This window comes from Pelophylax lessonae (assembly GCF_965119305.1).
Source record: "Pelophylax lessonae genome assembly, chromosome: 3".
Taxonomy (NCBI): domain Eukaryota; kingdom Metazoa; phylum Chordata; class Amphibia; order Anura; family Ranidae; genus Pelophylax; species Pelophylax lessonae.
Genome location: NC_138770.1, coordinates 720750 through 742576, shown reverse-complemented (window position 1 = coordinate 742576; position 21827 = coordinate 720750). Strand labels below are relative to the sequence as shown.

Sequence of the window (21827 nt, the reverse complement as noted above, 5' to 3'; positions counted from 1 at the left end):
TTGATGTTATTTTTATTATATATTCAGAGTGGAAATCTGAGAGATTCTAAAGTTGAGGTTAAAGACAAAATAAAAGAGGAGGATGATGAGAATGGGGTCATAGTGGAAGTACACGAAGATCTGTACCAGGACACCATGGTGGAGTCATCCAGCTACAGAAACCCACCAGAGAGATATCCCCATCCTCTGCATTCCCAGGATTCCACACAGGAAGGTCACACCATCCCTCAATGTTACAAGGTTGGTGGGATGGAGTATCTAGAACATGGAGTTGTGGAGGGGATGTGTGTGTGTTTTTTATGTAAGCTTATATCTTCCAGATGATATTCTCTCTCATTTTCTTGGTTTAGAGTGGAGATCCAATCGATATAGAATTTGAGGCTAAAGCAGAAGAAAAAGAGACGTATGTGAGGGATGATCAGCAGTCTATGGAGGAGGATGGAATAACGGGGACATTTATAGAGGAGGACACTCCTACAGAGATCAGCACAGGTGGGTCATTAACACTAAATACATTCCTCCACCCATACTGCTCACTGATTGGTCCAGTGTAGGGCGGAGACTGGGTGATATCAGCCTGTAATACCCTGGTCACTTTCCTGAGCTGTGTTCCCCATCCTGTATTCCTGTATTTCTCTCGGATAATCTTCCTTCTCTGTGCTGCAGACACAATTTATGTCTCTAGACTGGATTTATGGAGATTCTGGGGCTCAGCTGGTAGTAAAATGTTGATGTTCACCATAGACGTTGCTCAGCCTAGACCCCTGGGCTATGAACCTTGGGTCTTCTGCCCCATGCCCAGGTCTAGCAAGATCCCTTTCAGAAGAATTCTCCCGGGGTTAGTTGCTCTGTTATTTGCTGGCTGTGCCGGGTGGAGGGATATGTCTGTATAGTCTCACACCAAAGTCACTGAGTTCCTTTCATTTTTTTTGAGCCGTGTATATTCTATCTATACAATGCACACACTGTTACACACAAACACACAAAAACTTGAAGAAAAGACATGAAAAGACACGCACAGTGGTGAACAGTCGCAAACAGTTTTACAATCCACAGTAAACATGAATGAGCTACAAATCCACCCTTCTCGTGTCACGGAGAATAAGCTGACAGTGCCCCACTCTGCAATTCCAGGTGTACTCTCACCTCTTCAGATGGACCCCAGTGCTCCATACCAAGAGGACACACCCAGCATGAAATCACACACCTTCAGGTACATGTAGGTGGAGCCTCCTCTTTAGGTAGCCAGCTCCTGCTACTAGAGATAAAGAGACTCCATAGTGCTCACTGTTATATTTATTACATGGATAAGAAAAGCACTCACAAGGTTAAAAAAACAATCCAGCATTGAATACACCCAATCACTGCAGATTCCCCAAGCATCAGTCTCAGTGTAACTTGAGGGCACTCCACCTAACGTGATCATGTCCTCAAACCACTCCCATCTGATGCCTTGCATCCTGATTGGACTTCCCCAGATATATATATATATGATCTTCAGGATCAGTCCAGTCTTCATTTTGGTTGTTCTCCCCCATCCTCACTCTCTGACCTCTGGTGGGCCTCAGCCCAGCTGTTATTCATGACTAAATCATGGACTAAATAAGGAAGTGCAGGACTTTTTGTGCAGGAAGATGGCAATGAGTGATAGAGGGGGAGGGGACACTCGTCCTATAATCCCGATATCACTGTCACTTCTATAAAAGACAGTTCTCGTTGTTTCCTCACTCTCTGACTAAGATCCATGAATAAAGAAATGAACTGGTAGGAGATCAGAGGACCCATTTACTAGTTACATTGAGGGTGGAATTGTAAGATCCTCAGAGTCAAAGCTGCCTGATGTGGGCGGAGTCCTGGTTTAGGGGAGCCAATCTGCTGATGTCTAGTAATAATCTTTGTATTTCTATTTTAGTAGATGGACGGGAGAGGAGGAAAACCTCAGAGGATTGTCTCATTTTGTCTCCAAACTGTAAAGTAGAAGATGAGGACATCACACAGTATAGTCCAGGAGAAAACCCGGCTACCTCAAATGTCCATCCGGGACAACACAGTGTAGATGGACCATCGTATTCCTCTTATCCTGAGAAACCTCAGACTGTGAGGGACAGTGCCGGACCATCGTATTCCTCTTATCCTGAGGAACCTCAGACTGTGAGGGACAGTGCCGGACCATCGTATTCCTCTTATCCTGAGGAACCTCAGACTGTGAGGGACGGTGCCGGACCATCGTATTCCTCTTATCCTGGGGAACCTCAGACTGTGAGGGACAGTGCCGGACCATCGTATTCCTCTTATCCTGAGGAACCTCAGACTGTGAGGGACGGTGCCGGACCATCGTATTCCTCTTATCCTGGGGAACCTCAGACTGTGAGGGATGGTGCCGTCCTTACAACAGATAAGAGGTTCTCCTGTTCTGAATGCGGGAAGAGTTTCAGTTTGAAAGGCAATCTTAATGTGCATGAAAGAACGCACACTGGTGAGAAGCAGTATTCCTGTTCTGAGTGCGGGAAATGTTTTGCACAGACGTCCGCTCTTTCTGCACATCAGAGATCGCACACTGGTGAGAAGCCGTATTCATGTCCTGAGTGCGGGAAATGTTTTTCAAAGAAGTCCTATCTTTCCACACATCAGAGATTGCACACTGGTGAGAAGCCGTATTCCTGTCCTGAGTGCGGGAAATGTTTTTCAGAGAAGTCCACTCTTTCCATGCATCAGAGATCTCACACGGGGGAGAAGCCGTATTCCTGCCCTGAGTGTGGGAAATGTTTTTCACAGAAGTCCACTCTTTCCAGACATCAGAGATTGCACACTGGTGAGAAGCCGTGTTCCTGTCCTGAGTGTGGGAAATGTTTTGCACACAAGTCCCATCTTTACAGACATCAGAGATCTCACACGGGTGAGAAGCCGTATTCCTGTCCTGAGTGCGGGAAATGTTTTGCACAGAAGTCCAATCTTTCCACACATCAGAGATCTCACACAGGTGAGAAGCCGTATTACTGTCCTGAGTGTGGGAAATGTTTTACACTGAAGTCCAGTCTTTCCACACATCAGAGATCTCACACAGGGGAGAAGCCGTATTACTGTCCTGAGTGTGGGAAATGTTTTACACTGAAGTCCAGTCTTTCCACACATCAGAGATCTCACACGGGGGAGAAGCCACTTTCCTGTCCTGAGTGAGGGAAATGTTCCTCACTGAAGTCCTGTCTTCCTGTACATCAGTGGTCCCACACAACCCTGGAGGTGTATTAGTGCCTTGAGTGCGGGAAATGTCTTCTATATGAATGTTGGTGGACATGTGGGGAAGAAGCACACCCTGATATACACCTCAGATATGGCTGATCTTCATCATGTAAGAAACACTTCATAAGGACAAAGACATGTATGAAGTGTTGTCCCGTGTTGGCCATTGATAGCAGGAGAAAAATGAAAATGGAGTCCTTACCTTTCATTGGCTGAGTACAATTTGTGCGGGAAGATTTCACAAACACTGACAGATCTGGTTGTTATAAATGTGTTGATGAAATGTGACCCGCATTCCCCCAGTCACGGCGAATTGGGATTTCCTATAATGGTCAGTTCCATCTAGTGGCTATAATGTGCTTTCCTGACAGATGTCCATGGCAGCATACGTATGGGTAGCCCCGCCCTCGTTCCTCCCCCGTAAGACCCCACCCCCATAAATGTTTAGGATAAGCCAATGGCTGCGTTCCTTTTTTGTCCTCCTCACTTAAAGGACCATTTTTTATGAGGTTTTCCTACCTAATGGAAGTATTGGTGGGCAGGTCTGGTGCTGGGCAGCTGTGCGGGATTTCAGGAGCTTCCTTTGGTATCCAGAAGTCTTCCAGGATGTCCCGAGTGGTCATTGAGTCCCCAGCTATCAGCGGGGTGGTGTTATGGCACACATATGTAGGGGATCCATGTCTGGAGAGTGGGCCCTGCCAACGGCGGCCATTTGCATTGGCTGGGAGCCCAGCTGTTAGCGGTTGGCCATTAAGTGTTAGACACGTGAAATTAGTTTTGCTGTGAATACAAATTCCGACAAACTTTTGGTTATTCCTAGATTCGGATGTATCCAAATCTCCAAATGAAATTGTAATGCATTTTGTTGAAATCTGTTAAAATTTGTTTCGTTTTTTCATTTTCTAACGAATTCAAACTTTTCAGAACAATTCGAATTCGGATCAGTCAAAAAAAAAACGATCACCCGATGCAACTTCTGTGTGAAGAAATAGCTGGTTGTTAAACAGCAAGTCGGGAAGCCGGCCGCCCACATCCTTACCAACTATGACTCATCAGCTGTCAGCGGGCTTCCCCACCGACAGATGAAAAAAAAAAAAGAATGCCGGCAATATAAAAAAACGATGCGGTCCCCCTACCCCCCAATCCATACCAGGCCCTTCGGGGGCCAAAATGTAAATAAAACAAAAACCAGCGTGGGTTCTCCCCTAAAATGCATACCAGACCCTTTATCCCAGCATGCAGCCCGGCAGGTAAGGAAAGTGGGAGGGATGAGTGAGGCCCCCCCCTCCTTAACCATACCAGGCCACATGCCATCAACATAGGTGGGTGCTTTGGGGAAGCTCTGTCCCCCCCACTCCACTCCACCCCACCCCAAAGCACCTCATCCCCATATTGATGGGGACAAGGGCCTCTTCCCCACAACCATGGCTTGTGCTTGTGGGGGTCTGCAGGCAGGGAACTTCTTGTAATCTGAAAGCCCCTTTTACCAAGGGGCCCCCAGATCACGCCCCACCCCCCCATGTAAAGGAGCATCGGGAACATATTTTCCATACCTATCCACCAAAAAATAATAAAAACATACAATTTTTGAAAAATCCTTTATTAAAAAATAACTACTGCAGGCTCCTCCTCCATTTGACATTTCTTACATAAGTAAGGGGCGGTAAGTATATCCAAGAGAAATACCTAACCTATAGGTAGGCTGAAACCTACATTATTAAAGATAAGAGTACACTAACTATGAGTCATAAACAAGATGGGCTTTGATTATATACCTAGGTGACCCCTATAGAGAGAGACACCCACATATTATGGGAGTATAAACTCCATCCGGTGTATACCAACTGGCTATCCTCATAAGGTGATTATCCTTCCTCCTTTCTGTATGAATAGATATAGAATAGAGAATGTAATTACACCTCACACTACTACACATATATATTTTATCTTGTACCTTGGATCATCAGGACAGATACCTATATATGATGGTAAACTTATAGAAAACACCACCTCAAATAATACACTAGCAGCGCTAATATATTAAGAAATATAAAAGTCTTAAAAGAGCACTTTCTAACAACATGGCTGCCTGCTTATAGGAACCACGGCTATGCTGAGCGATTTCTGTATACCGATGTGAGGAGATCATTCTATCCAAGGTTCCAGGGCTATTGAAGATTTGCCATCATTCTTTTGGGACAACATTTGGCCTGAATTAAGTGGCCTCTGGTAAGTGCATTACCTTGAGGCGTGCACGGTGGTGAGGTGGAGGCTCTCTTGGATTTGGATGCACTATTAGGGATGACTTACATTTTGGCATCTTCACCTTATTCGGGACTCTTTGCATGAACTCTTTTCACATTGATGTTGATCTATCATTGAGACTCTGTATTTATTGGACTTTTATATTTCTTAATATATTAGCGCTGCTAGTGTATTATTTGAGGTAGTGTGTTTTATAAGTTTACCATCATTTAGAATACACCTATTTTGCCAGTTTATTTGTTTTAATAGCAGCAGCTTTCAGTCTGCTTTTATTGTATATAGTCGTTATAACCATTTGTGTTTTCCATTGAGCGCTGGGTGAGTGGGCTTCCTTTTGGTATTCTACTCCTAAGTTATAGATACCTATATATACAACACATTTTGGTCCAATTTTCCCCCCTGTGTCCGCCCCAGGTCGGGTTAGTTTGCTGGGGGTTGGAAGGAAGGCCGTGTGCTATTAAGCCATGTTTGTATTTATTATGATGTACATAAATACAGATTATGTTCTATGTTTATGAAACAATAATATCGAGTCTGTTTATAAGAGAAAACTGTCTGTACATCTTCATAGTCCTGAAGAAGCCTTGTGTGAAACCCAAAGACCAGTGAAGAGAGGAAATATCTATACCTACACGAACATTATGATATATACCAACTTATCCTTATATATGTATGATGTACATGAGTGAAATTAGTAGGAGACATTGATCTCCTGTGTACGAGCTGAGCTCAGTTTGAGGCCAGTTTCCTCATTTTATTGAGATCTGGTTTTAGATAAATCAATAAATGTTATTTTAGGATAAATCCATGTAGTTGTTATCTGTCTCATGCTGTGCCCTTAAAGCCACACATATGACAGTGGTTCTTTGTGATCATGTGTAGTTTCGCATTTTTTTGGATAAGAGAAGGGATTTAGTAGTAATACTCCAAATAACTATTCACAGGTGAGGACAACTCTCTCAATAGAACTGTATCGCAGATCATCTGCAGGACCATAAAGCACCTGTATGGGATGAACACGTCCCTTTGTAGCTGAAGGAACTCAGTGAACCTTGCCTCTTCAAGACACTAGCCAGTGTCTCCTTTAGCTTGCACCCAGTAACTGACTTCTAACACCCAGAGGAGGATCTAACAGCACAAGTCCCAAGGATCCCCTGTGGGGGGTCTATACTCACAAGGCTCTTGGAGCACACACACCAGTCTTCCTCAGTAGTACCAGACAGGATCTGCAGACATCCTCCCTCAGTCAGCCCTCGTAAGGACCCATGGGTTACAACTTCAATGTTTAAGGCCCTCAGGTCGCCCACCCTAGGCCGCATGGCAGCCTCTGCAAGGGAGAGGCAGCAGCCCCCTCCCCACCTAGACCTCTCTCCCTAGAGGTAGATTGGACTGGACTACGAGCACATGTACTCTTCATATATAAATGCAGGTACCCAGCATGCCTTGGAGCACATCCCCTTCTAACTGACCAGGGCTGTACAGACATTCATGCTCTCATCTGCCAGGTTTCCACCCACTGTCCAATATACTCCATGGCTATTGGATCAGTGTGAATCATCAAGACAGCATGAGCTGTTCCCTGTTAGGCAGAGAAACCAAGAACTATATCCACTCATTCTAGCACCTACCTAGGAGGGCTCTACATCTATATGGCAGGGTCTGTTTGATTATTCACCTGCTGGGATGGTGCTCTGATGTGAGAAGCTGCAGTGTCAGTATTCCTTTAGCAGTAATTAACCCCTCACGGGTTTTTCTCACCCAGCAATCAAACAACTGTTACACTGTCTTTTTTGACAGCTTAGGAGACTTTAGCAGCCATAGTTTGAATTGCGATTTAAAAAAAAAAAAAAAAATACTACATAGCTTGTAGCAATTATATATGTTATAATGTCTTTTTTTTCCTAACAATATGGAGTTCTCCCTTGCACCGTCTCTGTTTATCATGGATTTATTTCTTACTGTGACAGGTCCTTGTGCTGCAGCCTAATCCCTCTATTTTGTGGCTGCTATATGCAGGTTATAGCTGGAGGGGGTCAGCATCTTCCTTACTGATACTGTTCCTGGATTGTCAGCCCTTCTGCAGGCCTCATAAAGCTGGTGTATGGGAAGCTGACTAATGGACACTTTCTATTAAGTAAGCCTCTCCAGATCTGCATGTATTATGCACACCGTAGACTGGGCCTTTGGTGCTTGACAGGCAAAACCTTGTATAAATTTCCTGCTTTGTTCCGGCATGCAGGGAGGACGATGACCCCTACCAACAGGTTGCCACAAGTAGTCAAGACACTCTAAAGGAGTCTGTTACAACTCTCCCTGTGCAAGGAGTCTCAACTCTGGGTCAGGTAGACTTGTCATTAAGGTCGCTGCTTGTGATGGGGTAAAAGTGACATACATCATCGGTGCTCCTTCTGGTAACCGGACACTTGAGAAAGGAGAGCGCAGGTCCGGGACCGGATTCTCGCGCATGCTCTGAAACTAGTTGTGAAGCCCAGACTGCCCACACCACCTTGTGACGTTAGACGCCTCCCCTGACACCCAGCCGCCGCACAAGTCTCCACCGCTGCACAGTACTTCCGGAAGGATTGAGCAAAGTCTCCACCAGTTCCCAGACATCAAGCCTACACCTGGAAACCTGGACACTTGGATGCAATCCCCAGCAGCCGCCCTCGGAGAGCCATGCACTTACCTGCTTACTTATATGTAAGTTACTATATTGCTTTGTAATAAATTGTGCTTTTTACCACACTCAAGAGGCGCTTCCCTCTTCTCTTTATCTCTTCTGTTCTTCTGCCGCCATCTTGGCTGATGGCTGGAGGGGGCAGTACTGGAAACTAATGGGTAAATATCCTTCCTCTTCTACTCTTTGATTTATCTCTTCAACAGTTAACCCAAACCCTCGTTTCCCCAGATAATGTACGTTTAATCTCAAAACACACACAGAACAAAACATACTCCTGTTGTCCTTCATGTCATGTAACCTCAGCAGCTGAGCTAAACAGTCAGTTGTGTGCAGAGTTCATCAGCTATATTTTACTACAAGTTAAAGGGGAATTTTTTTTTCCCTCTTCATAGCCTGCTTGCTGCAGTGCTGACTCTGAGCTGACCGTGACATAAGACACTGCTGTGTTCACATGTGCTATTGAGTGATTTTCAATTTTATACACTTTTTTCTATTCCACTATTCAATATACATCCTTTTGGGTTAAAAAATAAATAAATTGTGGCATAGTCTGTACTAATCTATTTAAAAATTACAAACTTAAAGGGGAATTTTCTTTTTTTTTCCCTTCATAGCCTGCTGCAGAGCTGACCGTGACATAACACATAAGACACTGCTGTGTTCACATGTGCTATTGAAAAATCACCAATTTTATATCATATATTTTCTATTCCGCTATTCAATCTACACCCTTTGGGGTAAAAAGAATTAAATTGCGGCATAGTCTGTATCGGTACGTGTGAGATACACCTTTCCAATTTTTGGGGCGCATCTTACACCGCCGAGGATTGCAGGGTGCTTCAGTTTGCCTCCTGCCTGTTCCAAACTTCTCCTACTCCTCATCCTGATTTTAGGGTACAAAAAATTGTAATCGGGGCCTAGTCTGGGTTTGTACGTTTCAGATACACCTTTTGATATCATATTTTCTATTCCGCTATTCAATCTACACCCTTTGGGGTAAAATAATTAAATTGCGGCATAGTCTGTATCGGTACGTGTGAGATACACCTTTCCAATTTTTGGGGCGCATCTTCCACCGCCGAGGATTGCAGGGTGCTTCAGTTTGCCTCCTGCCTGTTCCGAACTCCTCCTACTCCTCATCCTGCCTTTAGGGTACAAAAAATTGTAATCGGGGCCTAGTCTGGGTCTGTAGGTGTGAGATACACCTTTTGATATCATATTTTCTATTCCGCTATTCAATCTACACCCTTTGGGGTAAAAAGAATCAAATTGCGGCATAGTCTGTATTGGTACGTGTGAGATACACCTTTCCAATTTTTGGGGCGCATCTTACACAGCCGAGGATTGCAGGGTGCTTCAGTTTGCCTCCTGCCTGTTCCAAACTCCTCCTACTCCTCATCCTGCCTTTAGGGTACAAAAAATTGTAACCAGGGCCTAGTCTGGGTTTGTACGTGTCAGATACACCTTTTGATATCATATTTTCTATTCAATCTACACCCTTTGGGGTAAAAAGAATTAAATTGCGGCATAGTCTGTATTGGTACATGTGAGATACACCTTTCCAATTTTTGGGGCACATCTTACACCGTCGAGGATTGCAGGGTGCTTCAGTTTGCCTCCTGTTCCAAACTCCTCCTACTCCTCATCCTGCCTTTAGGGTACAAAAAAATTGTAATCGGGGCCTAGTCTGGGTTTGTACGTGTCAGATACACCTTTTGATATCATATTTTCTATTCCACTATTCAATCTACACCCTTTGGGGTAAAAAGAATTAAATTGCGGCATAGTCTGTATCGGTACGTGTGAGATACACCTTTCCAATTTTTGGGGCGTATCTTCCACCGCCGAGGATTGCAGGGTGCTTCAGTTTGCCTCCTGTTCCGAACTCCTCCTACTCCTCATCCTGCCTTTAGGGTACAAAAAATAGTAATCGGGGCCTAGTCTGGGTTTGTACGTGTGAGATACACCTTTTTATACCATATTTTCTATTCCGCTATTCAATCTACACCCTTTGGGGTAAAAGGAATTAAATTGCGGCATAGTCTGTATCGGTACGTGTGAGATACACCTTTCCAATTTTTGGGGCGCATCTTACACCGCCGAGGATTGCAGGGTGCTTCAGTGTGCCTCCTGCCTGTTCCAAACTCCTCCTACTCCTCATCCTGCCTTTAGGGTACAAAAAATTGTAATCGGGGCCTAGTCTGGGTTTGTACGTGTCAGATACACCTTTTGATATCATATTTTCTATTCCGCTATTCAATCTACACCCTTTGGGGTAAAAGAATTAAATTGCGGCATAGTCTGTATCGGTACGTGTGAGATACACCTTTCCAATTTTTGGGGCGCATCTTACACTGCCGAGGATTGCAGGGTGCTTCAGTTTGCCTCCTGTTCCGAACTCCTCCTACTCCTCATCCTGCATTTAGGGTACAAAAAATTGTAATTGGGGCCTAGTCTGGGTCTGTACGTGTGATATACACCTTTTGATATCATATTTTGTATTCCGCTATTCAATCTACACCCTTTGGGGTAAAAAGAATCAAATTGCGGCATAGTCTGTACCGGTGCGTGTGAGATACACCTTTCCAATTTTTGGGGCGCATCTTACACTGCCGAGGATTGCAGGGTGCTTCAGTTTGCCTCCTGCCTGTTCCGAACTCCTCCTACTCCTCATCCTGCCTTTAGGGTACAAAAAATTGAAACCAGGGCCTAGTCTGGGTTTGTACGTGTCAGATACACCTTTTGATATCATATTTTCTATTCCGCTATTCAATCTACACCCTTTGGGGTAAAAAGAATTAAATTGCGGGATAGTCTGTATTGGTACGTGTGAGATACACCTTTCCAATTTTTGGGGCGCATCTTCCACCGCCGAGGATTGCAGGGTGCTTCAGTTTGCCTCCTATTCCGAACTCCTCCTACTCCTCATCCTGCCTTTAGGGTACAAAAAATTGTAATCGGGGCCTAGTCTGGGTTTGTACGTGTCAGATACACCTTTTGATATCATATTTTCTATTCCGCTATTCAATCTACACCCTTTGGGGTAAAAAGAATTAAATTGCGGGATAGTCTGTATTGGTACGTGTGAGATACACCTTTCCAATTTTTGGGGCGCATCTTCCACCGCCGAGGATTGCAGGGTGCTTCAGTTTGCCTCCTATTCCGAACTCCTCCTACTCCTCATCCTGCCTTTAGGGTACAAAAAATTGAAACCAGGGCCTAGTCTGGGTTTGTACGTGTCAGATACACCTTTTGATATCATATTTTCTATTCCGCTATTCAATCTACACCCTTTGGGGTAAAAAGAATTAAATTGCGGGATAGTCTGTATTGGTACGTGTGAGATACACCTTTCCAATTTTTGGGGCGCATCTTCCACCGCCGAGGATTGCAGGGTGCTTCAGTTTGCCTCCTATTCCGAACTCCTCCTACTCCTCATCCTGCCTTTAGGGTACAAAAAATTGTAATCGGGGCCTAGTCTGTGTTTGTACGTGTGAGATACACCGTTTTATAAAATTTTTCCTATTCCGCTATTCAATCTGGATAATCAGGGATCTTATTCCTGGTCAGACTTGCCGGCATCGAGCTCACGGAGTACAATACACATTATTACAAGTGTAAACACATCCCCAATAGTTTGCTAGCAGACAATAGGTGTGTTAATTAGCACAATTAACAATACAAACAGTGATCTCCCTCCTCCTCAGACTAGTAGGCAACAGACTATAACAGGAGAGCTACTTACAAAAAACACATTATGGCAGGGGACCCCAGTGGTTTGAGTGGATTACATTACCATCTAAAGTCATTGTTAGTTTGAGGCATAGAGGCCCCAAATATGGAACCTCCAGTTCCCAGAGTCTGTGTGTTTTGGGGAGACATGAACATGAATCAGAAACAAGACCACTCCACCGATCCCCCAGGCATACACCTTCCAAAAAGCAGTGAAATGCCATGTAAATGCCAGGGCCCATAGTCATTGGGTAAGAGCCCATGTCCCAGCTAGGTCTGTCACAGTGACATCATTGCCCATGTAAAGCTACCCCAGTGAAGGCCACTTAAAGATAGTGTACCCCAATGGTTGCCCTGACCCTGCAAATCTTCCAACCCTTCTGACACACTGGGTTCCGACATTCCTTACTGTACCCCAATGATGGCCCTAAACCCTGCAAGTCCCCTGACCCCTCTGACACCCTGGGTTCAGACATTTCTTACTGTAACCCAATGGTTGCCCTGACCCTGCAAGTCCCCTGACCTCTCTGACACCCTGGGTTCAGACATTTCTTACTGTATTCCAATGGTGGCCCTGACCCTACAAGTCTCCCGACCTTTCTGACACTCTGGGTTTGGACATTTCTTACTGTACCCCAATGGCTGCCCTGAGCCTGCAAGTCTCCCAACCCCTCTCACACCCTGGGTTCTGACATTTCTCACTGTAGCCCAATGGTTGCCCTGACCCTGCACGTCTTCCAACTTCTCTGACACCCTAGATTCAGACATTTCTTACTGTACCCCAATGGCTGACCTGACCCTGCAAGTCTCCCAACTCCTCTGACACCCTGGGTTCAGACATTTCTTACTGTACCCCAATGGCTGCCCTGACCCTGACGTCTCCCAACCCCTCTGACACCCTAGGTTCAGACATTTCTTACTGTAGCCCAATGGTTGTCCTAACCCTGCAAGTCCCCCCAACCCCTCTGACACCCTGGGTTCAGACATTTCTTACTGTACCCCAATGGTGGCCCTGACCCTGCAAGTTTCCCGACCTGACACCCTGGGTTCACACATTTCTTACTGTACCCCAATGGTTGAACTTACCTTGCAAGTCTCCCAACCCCTCTGACACCCTGGGTTCAGACATTTATTACAGTACACCAATGGTTGCCCTGACCCTGCAAGTCTCCCGACCCTCTTGTCACCCTGGGTTTCAGACATTTCTCACTGTAGCCCAATGGTTGCCCTGACCCTGCACGTCTTCCAACTTCTCTGACACCCTAGATTCAGACATTTCTTACTGTACCCCAATGGCTGCCCTGACCCTGCAAGTCTCCCAACTCCTCTGACACCCTGGGTTCAGACATTTCTTACTGTACCCCAATGGCTGCCCTGACCCTGCAGTCTCCCAACCCCTCTGACACCCTGGGTTCAGACATTTCTTACTGTAGCCCAATGGTTGTCCTAACCCTGCAAGTCCCCCAACCCCTCTGACATCCTGGGTTCAGACATTTCTTACTGTACCCCAATGGTGGCCCTGACCCTGCAAGTTTCCCGACCTGACACCCTGGGTTCACACATTTCTTACTGTACCCCAATGGTTGCCCTTACCTTGCAAGTCTCCCAACCCCTCTGACACCCTGGGTTCAGACATTTTTTACAGTACGCCAATGGTTGCCCTGACCCTGCAAGTCTCCCGACCCTCTTGTCACCCTGGGTTTCAGACATTTCTTACTGTACCCCAATAGTGGCCCTGACCCTGCAAGTCTCCCAACCCCTCTGACACCCTGGGTTCATACATTTCTTACAGTACCCCAATGATTGCCCTGACCCTGTGTAAGTTCCCTCGGGTTTCCCTTCTTCCGGGTTGCGTTCCACCGCTCGGTCAGGTGGAACGCATGTGGGCGTGGTGATGCTTGATGGCGCCGTGACGTCATTATCGGGCGCTGCTCATGGCGCCTATTTCAACTAGCGGTTTGCATGGACAGATTGTTCGTGCAACCGCTCATTGTAGCTGCCTAACCAAACTCTGCTGAACTTACCCTGTGAACCCGCACTACAGTACTGGACCGGCCGGAGCTTTCTTACCATCTGTCGCCAGTTTCCTCTCTGCAACCTCTGCTAGCCACTGCCTGCATTCAGGACTTCTGATAAGTACCCCACAGGGGACCCCCCTTATCAACACCACTATTGCTACTTGCATTACTAAACCTAACTGCTAGCTCTTGTGTACCTTGAATACTGCTACCTGCTACTTGTATTTGCTGAATCTAATTGCTAGCTCCTGTGTATACTGACTACTGCTACCTGCTACCCGCATTGCTGAATCTAATTGCTAGCTCCTTTGTATCTTGTCCAGTGCTACCTGCATTGTTCTGCCTAATTACTCCTGTATACTGAATTCACCATTTCCACCTGCTACATACACTGCCACATAACATTGCTTTGCTGAGCGTTTATTGGCATTTGTGATTGTGCATTCAGGAACAGTTTCAACCACTATGATGAGTCAAGAGAGTTAAGTCAGGTGATTTAACATATCTCTGCAAGACTACTGAGTGGAATTCTGCAGCTGTAGATCCAGACCCCCCTAGAATTCACCAGAGCGTTACAGTTTGCACGAACCCAAAAAATGGATTCAGCAGATATGGCCACCCATGTCATGCACTTAACCCAAAAAGTGGAGGCACTTGTTCACACCGTCACTGAAGTACAAAACGAGAACCATACCCTAAGACAGCAACTAGCTCGTGTATCACAGCTTACCGCTGCTCAACCCCGTGAACCCAAGATAAATCCTCCTCAAGTGTTCACTGGTGACCGGAAGAAATTCTGTGAGTTTATAAACGCATGTCAACTATTGTACAGCCTAAAACCCTGCACCTATAATACAGACCGCATTAAAGTCTGTACCACTATCTCTTATATGTCAGGTGATCCACGTGCTTGGGCAGATTCCTTCCTTAAAAAAAGATGACCCAATACTCAACTCATACGCTGCATTTCTAGCACAGTTTTCTCGGTTATATGAAGACCCAAATAAACAAAGTACTGCTGACAGTCATCTTAGAGCATTAAAACAGGGTAGGAGACCTGTTGAAGACTTTGTAGTGGAGTTCAAGAGATGGACCCTTGATTCAGGGTGGAATGACGCATCTCTGCGAACCCAATTCAGGCTTGGCTTATCTGAAGCTGTTAAGGATGAGCTTGCCCGGGTGGATTTACCTGACACTCTAGATGCATTAATTCATCTCAGTATTAACATTGATAGACGATTGCGAGAAAGGAAGGCTGAAAAGACTGGAGTTTCACCACCTAATCCACCTCGTTAAACAACAATTGAACCTACTCCTATGGAGGTAGGCATCATACGCTCTCCATTAACAGCTGCTGAATGCGCTAGATGGATGTCTTTGAATCTCTCCATGTATTGTGCTTCTGCTGAACACCTAATAAGCGGCTGCTCCCTTGTCCGCAAAAAAGAGGGTGAGTCTTTACATACTTTGGTGGGGGGTTTAACGATTTCATCATCTAATCCCTACCTTTTCATTCAATTAATTTTGCAGTGGGACCAAAATAGGATCACTACCAAGGCTATGATCGATTCCGGTTCTTGTGGAAATGATATTGATGATAATTTTGTTTCTTTGAATAAAATACCCATTATTGCAAAATCCACACCAGTTTCTGTTAGTCTAATTAATGGTGTTCCCTTATTCTCTGGCCCAATAACTTAACAAACCCAAGCACTTCTAATTACTGCAAACGATATTCATACTGAGACAAACACTTTTGATGTGCTACCTTCACCACACTTCCCAATCATCTTGGGACTTCCTTGGTTACACCTGCATCAACCCAAGATTGATTGGAACAAACGAACACTATCATTTCCTTCTCACTACTGCGAGACCACATGTAAATTCCAGTTTCATCCAAATACTCTCTCTATGGTATCAAATCAAACCACACCACCTCCATGTTACCAGGATTTGGTCTTCCTTGAGAAAAATGCTCAGGTATTACCTCCACATAGAGATTATGATTGTTCCATTGATTTAATTCCAAACAATAAGTTACCTTTTGGTCATGTGTATCCCCTATCTCAGGATGAACTTTCTCACCTCAAGCAATATTTGGAGGAGAACCTAGCAAAGGGGTTTATCAGACCCTCTACATCTCCAACAGCTGCAGGACTTTTCTTTGTCCGCAACAATGATCAAAGCCTTAGACCTATTATTGATTATAGGCAATTAAACAATATCACTGTGAAGGATCGCTATCCTTTACCTTTAATTCCAGAATTAATTGAGCAGGTGCGTGGAGCCACCTATTTTTCCAAATTGGATTTAAAGGGTGCATATAATCTCATTCGTATACGTAATGGGGATGAGTGGAAAACGGCTTTTAGAACCAGGTATGGGTTGTTTGAATACTTGGTGATGCCGTTCGGATTGTGCAATGCCCCCGCAGCGTTCCAACGCTTCATTAATGACATTTTCAGAGATCTACTGGATGTTTGTGTTGTAGTATATTTGGACGATATACTCATATATTCACAATCTTTGCCTGAACATGTGAGACATGTGCGCCTCGTTCTCTCTAGATTACTCTCACACAACTTATATGTAAAATTGGAGAAATGCCTATTCCATATGGAAGAGGTCCCATTCCTGGGATATATCATATCCAAAAATGGCATCAAAATGGATAAAAGTAAGATCTCATGCATTTTGGATTGGCCTATACCTACCACACGTAAGGCATTACAGCGATTCCTTGGTTTTTAAAATTTCTACAGGAAATTCATCAAAAACTTTTCTACCATAGTAAGACCGCTACATCAACTTACTAGCATGAAAAAAGACTTATAGCTGGACTGAAGAAGCTAACCAAGCTTTCTGCTTGTTAAAGTCAAGTTTTACATCTGCTCCCATACTTCGTCACCCTGACCCATCTTTGCAATACATCTTAGAGGTGGATGCATCTAACATGGCTGTTGGGGCAGTTCTCTCCCAAAGGCTAACAAGTACATCTCCTCTTCATCCAGTAGCATTTTTCTCTAAAGCACTAAGTGCCCCTGAGGTCAATTACCCAGTGGGTGAGAAGGAATTACTCGCCATAAAATTGGCTCTTGAAAATTGGCGACATCTACTTGAAGGTACTCAATTACCAGTAATTATATATACTGATCATAAAAATCTTCAATATCTACAAACCAACAAAACTCTTTCTCATCGCCAAGTTCGCTGGTCCTTATTCTTTTTAAGGTTCAATTTCCTAGTAACCTATAAACCAGCGGAGAAAAATAAGAAAGCTGATGCTTTATCCCGTTTGGCTGAAGATAGCTGTGTAGAGTCCCCTCCACGGCCTATAATACCTCAAGACCGCATCGTGGGTGTCGTTCGTTCTTTGAAAGAAGAAATTCTACACAGCCTAAAATTGGACTCACCACCACCTCAATTACACCCTGATTCAGAGGGGTTCCTTTATCTTGGTGATAAGCTCTACATACCCCCTGATGTTCGTACAAGAATTCTAGAATTAACACATGATGTAACCATGGCAGGACATATGGGGATGACTAAGACATTAAATCTTCTCACCAGGCAATTTTGGTGGCCTGGTATGAAAACAACTGTACAAAAGTTTGTCTCCTCTTGTGACACCTGTGCTAGATCTAAATCTGACACTTCAAAACCATTTGGACTACTTTGTAGTCTACCCATACCAACGGTTCCATGGGAGGTAGTGTCCCTCGATTTTATAGTCGAGTTACCACCTTCTAAAGGATTCACTACAATATTAGTGTCTGTGGACCATTTAACTAAGATGGCACATTTTGTTCCTATTCGGAGATTACCCTCCTCTAAGGAGACAGCTGAATTACTTGTCAAACATGTATTCAAATTACATGGGATCCCTAAGACTCTTATTTCAGATCATGGCTCACAATTCATTTCAAGGTTTTGGCAATCCTTATGTCGTATTTTACGCATTGAACAAAAACTAACTTCACCATATCATCCACAAACTAACGGCCAGACTGAGCGAGTTAACCAATGCATAGAACAGTACCTGCGTTGTTATACCTCCTACTTACAAGATGATTGGGCAGATCATCTTCCTTTGGCAGAATTTGCCTATAACAACGCAACTCATAGTACTTCTAAACAAAGTCCTTTCTTTCTTAACTATGGGTTCCATCCTACACTTCTCCCTCCTCGTATTCTACCTTCTAGCAATCCGGTAGCCACCGATTATCTCACACAAATAAAAAACTCTCTGGATCTACTTAACACTACCATTTCTCATGCCCATAGTCAACAAAAACGTTACTATGATCTCCGTAGAAGACCTTCTCCCCAATACACTATTGGAGATCTTGTCTGGTTATCCACAAAAAATTTAAGACTACGAATTCCCAGCAAAAAACTTGGACCCTTATTTTTAGGACCTTTTCCTATTGAGAAACTTATTGGAACATCTGCAGTCCGTCTTACTCTACCAACAGACTTAAAGATACATCCCATATTTCATGTATCTCTACTAAAACCCTACATTCCAAGTCAAGAGATTAGATCTACCACCTTACCTCCACCACCTGTGCAAGTGGATGGAGGTGAAGAGTATGAGGTACAAGACATTTTGGACTCTCGAATTTATAGAGGGAAACTTCAATATTTACTAAGATGGAAGAATTATGGACTTCAAGATGACACTTGGTTGGATGCCTCAGATGTTCATGCATCCAGACTTACTCAGAGGTTCCATATCAAACACCCTGAGAAACCAAGTTGTAGGCCTTCTGGAGCCGGCCTTACGGGGGGGGGGGGGGTACTGTAAGATCCCTCGGGTTTCCCTTTTTCCGGGTTGCGTTCCACCACTCGGTCAGGTGGAACGCATGTGGGCGTGGTGAAGCTTGATGGCGCCGTGACGTCATTATCGGGCGCCGCTCATGGCACCTATTTCAACTAGCAGTTTGCATGGACAGATTGTTCGTGCAACCGCTCATTGTAGCTGCCTAACCAAACGCTGCTGAACTTACCCTGTGAACCCGCACTACAGTACTGGACCGGCCAGAGCTTTCTTACCATCTGTCGCCAGTTTCTTCTCTGCAACCTCTGCCTGCATTCAGGACTTCTGATAAGTACTCCACAGGGGACCCCCTTATCAACACCACTATTGCTACTTGCTACTTGCATTACTAAACCTAACTGCTAGCTCTTGTGTACCTTGAATACTGCTACCTGCTACTTGTATTTGCTGAATCTAATTGCTAGCTCCTGTGTATACTGACTACTGCTACCTGCTACCCGCATTGCTGAATCTAATTGCTAGCTCCTGTGTATCTTGTCCAGTGCTACCTGCATTGTTCTGCCTAATTACTCCTGTATACTGAATTCACCATTTCCACCTGCTACATACACTGCCACATAACATTGCTTTGCTGAGCGTTTATTGGCATTTGTGATTGTGCATTCAGGAACAGTTTCAACCACTATGATGAGTCAAGAGAGTTAAGTCAGGTGATTTAACATATCTCTGCAAGACTACTGAGTGGAATTCTGCAGCTGTAGATCCAGACCCCCCTAGAATTCACCAGAGCGTTACACCCTGCAAGTCTTGTGACCCCTCTGTTATCCTGGGTTCAGACATTTCTTACTGCACCCCCTAGTTGTCCTGACCCTACAAGTCTCCCAACCCCTCTGGCACCCTGGGTTCAGACTTTTCTTACTGTACCCCTGTTGTGCGTTACACATTCGAGAATATTATTCTGAATGAAGTATGAGTTCTTTTTAATCTATTGATTTATTTTTAACAGCATATACCAATCTTAGTGAACACAGACTACAGTAGGGAATATATATATTTATTCATAAGACATGTATTCACAATAAATATATATGGGTAACACAAAATGATAATGATAACACTAGTTGAATCAATTTGGCTCAGCAATACAAATCAAAGGACAGGATTACTTTTTCCCCAGAAGGAGTAAAAACCATATATCAAGAGTTCTATATATCAAAGTTGTCTGTGAATTGCGTAGCCAACAGTCACTCCGCTGCAGTTGGAGTGAGAACAGACTATGCAAAACGTGAGACTAATTCGCTAATATAGCGCTAAACCAAGAATGGAAAAATTTTATAAAAACAAAAATAATGTTTAGAGAAAAATCTACAATGGTTGTTACAACTGGGAAAGTAATCTAAATATCCTGAGCATACGATTATAGCATACAAGGAAGCAAAAATCAAAGAATCAATAATGCATAATTATCATTTCAAAATGGCTGCTGGCTCAAAATGATCGTTTACCAGAGTCCTGAGATGGCTGCCTTTCCCAAAATGGTGGCTGGTTAGGGAGGAGCTTGTGTCCTTAAAGTTTTTCAGAGTGTCAGGCGTAGAATGAAGGTGAAGTAAGATGGAGTATGATGAGTGTGTATGGGTGGATCTGTGTGTCTCTATGTCTCGTCTGGGTTCCTTTATATATTGTACAGGACAAAAAGGCCATAAAAATTACAATAAGGCAAACCCAGAAGGTGGAACTTCTTCCCAATGGTTGGGGTAAATAACCATTAACTGGATGAGTAACTATGCACTACCTCTACTAACCACCATGTATGTCAGGGAGCAAATATATGTGATAGAAGTTACTACATTAATTTATAGTAATAAAAAAAATGAGAATCTGTCCATATTCTCATGGTGCCGGCATGGCCATCTGATATTTCTGTAATATCTCTTTGAAAGGTTCAGTTCTGGTAACGCCGTTTAATGAGCATACATACTAATACCATATATATATATATATATATATATATATATATATATATATATATATATATATAGCTTAATTAAGATTACTTGACTTATTTATAGATTATCTAAATTAATACACAATAACCTGGGATTATAATTGTTTGACACATGTGATGTATTCAATCAGAAGGTTATCTACTAGAGAATTCATTTGCTTGTAAATAATATAATCATGACATGGTCTGGGATCTACAATATGAAATAATATAATTTAATCATCAACTACTATCTAACTGATATAATATAATCTTCAATGGAGGATTGTCCATATAATTATCTTTCCACACCCCCTCTTGGTATATGATGGAACAAGGAGGTTGTAAATGCTTATGATTATATTAAATTCATTTAAAAATACAGTTGGAATAGGTCTAAGTTAATTACCAGAAAACGAACCAAAAACTTTCTTTCTATGGCTCCTCTGTTGTTTATTTTTCCATAGTTGATACAATGGTGTGTTAGTTAGGTAATCCATGATACAGCTGTCCTTGGGGAACCTGTTAGGATCTGCTACTGTATGGAAAATAACTCATGGACAGGACACAATGTTTTATGGCTTCTTCAAATATATTCTCTTTTCAAGACCATAGAATATAGTCGTTATCTCCAGGGTTAGTCAACAACAGCTTACCACTTTTCAACAACGAACAATGGAAACTACAAACCGGAGCCTTTTATTGAGTTTTTTAGTGAAGGCCATGAATTGAACTTTGTCTCTGGGGTCATGCAGTTCATAATTCTTCACATGCAATATGAAAAATATGCCTATTACCATTACCATAGTCCTGACAACCCCCTACCCTGATCATTGGTATTTTTAGATATTTATTGCTGGGTGGACTATATATAATCTCTGTGCACCAATATCTCCTTCCTCCATTATCAGATACACAGGATCTCCATCTTCCCTACTAACAGGACGGCGATCTACCTTGTTTATATTGGCGGACAACTGTTCTGCCTCTCTCGGGAACGATTGCCGGGTACCAACGGACACCGCATCCGCCGGACCCACTGATTGGCTCCTGCTGTGTCCAGTGGAAGATGGGCGCCGGCAAACCCAAAAATGCAGATGATGTACAGGTACGTGATTCTGTGCT

The 21827-nt window shown here is 43.8% G+C and overlaps 4 protein-coding genes across 4 annotated transcripts in view; 2 read left to right on the top strand and 2 right to left on the bottom strand.

Moving 5' to 3' along the window:
• Positions 1–21827, top strand: part of LOC309549119 (uncharacterized protein) — a 2919967-nt gene that overhangs the window by 2665413 nt on the left and 232727 nt on the right. The gene's annotated exons all lie outside the window — the stretch shown is intronic.
• LOC309548636 (gastrula zinc finger protein XlCGF66.1-like) overlaps positions 1–21827 on the top strand; it is a 292938-nt gene that overhangs the window by 38384 nt on the left and 232727 nt on the right. The window contains exons 4-7 of the mRNA XM_082248606.1: positions 28–240; positions 351–492; positions 1913–2097; positions 2569–3218. Of these exons, the coding sequence (XP_082104732.1) occupies positions 28–240; positions 351–492; positions 1913–2097; positions 2569–3177 (1149 nt within the window). The 3' untranslated portion in view covers positions 3178–3218. The remainder of the gene's footprint in view (positions 1–27; positions 241–350; positions 493–1912; positions 2098–2568; positions 3219–21827) is intronic.
• Positions 1–21827, bottom strand: part of LOC309549117 (uncharacterized protein) — a 4285597-nt gene that overhangs the window by 4141704 nt on the left and 122066 nt on the right.
• Positions 1–21827, bottom strand: part of LOC309549122 (uncharacterized protein) — a gene marked incomplete at its 3' end in the record, with an annotated part of 313082 nt that overhangs the window by 192227 nt on the left and 99028 nt on the right. The window lies entirely within an intron of this gene.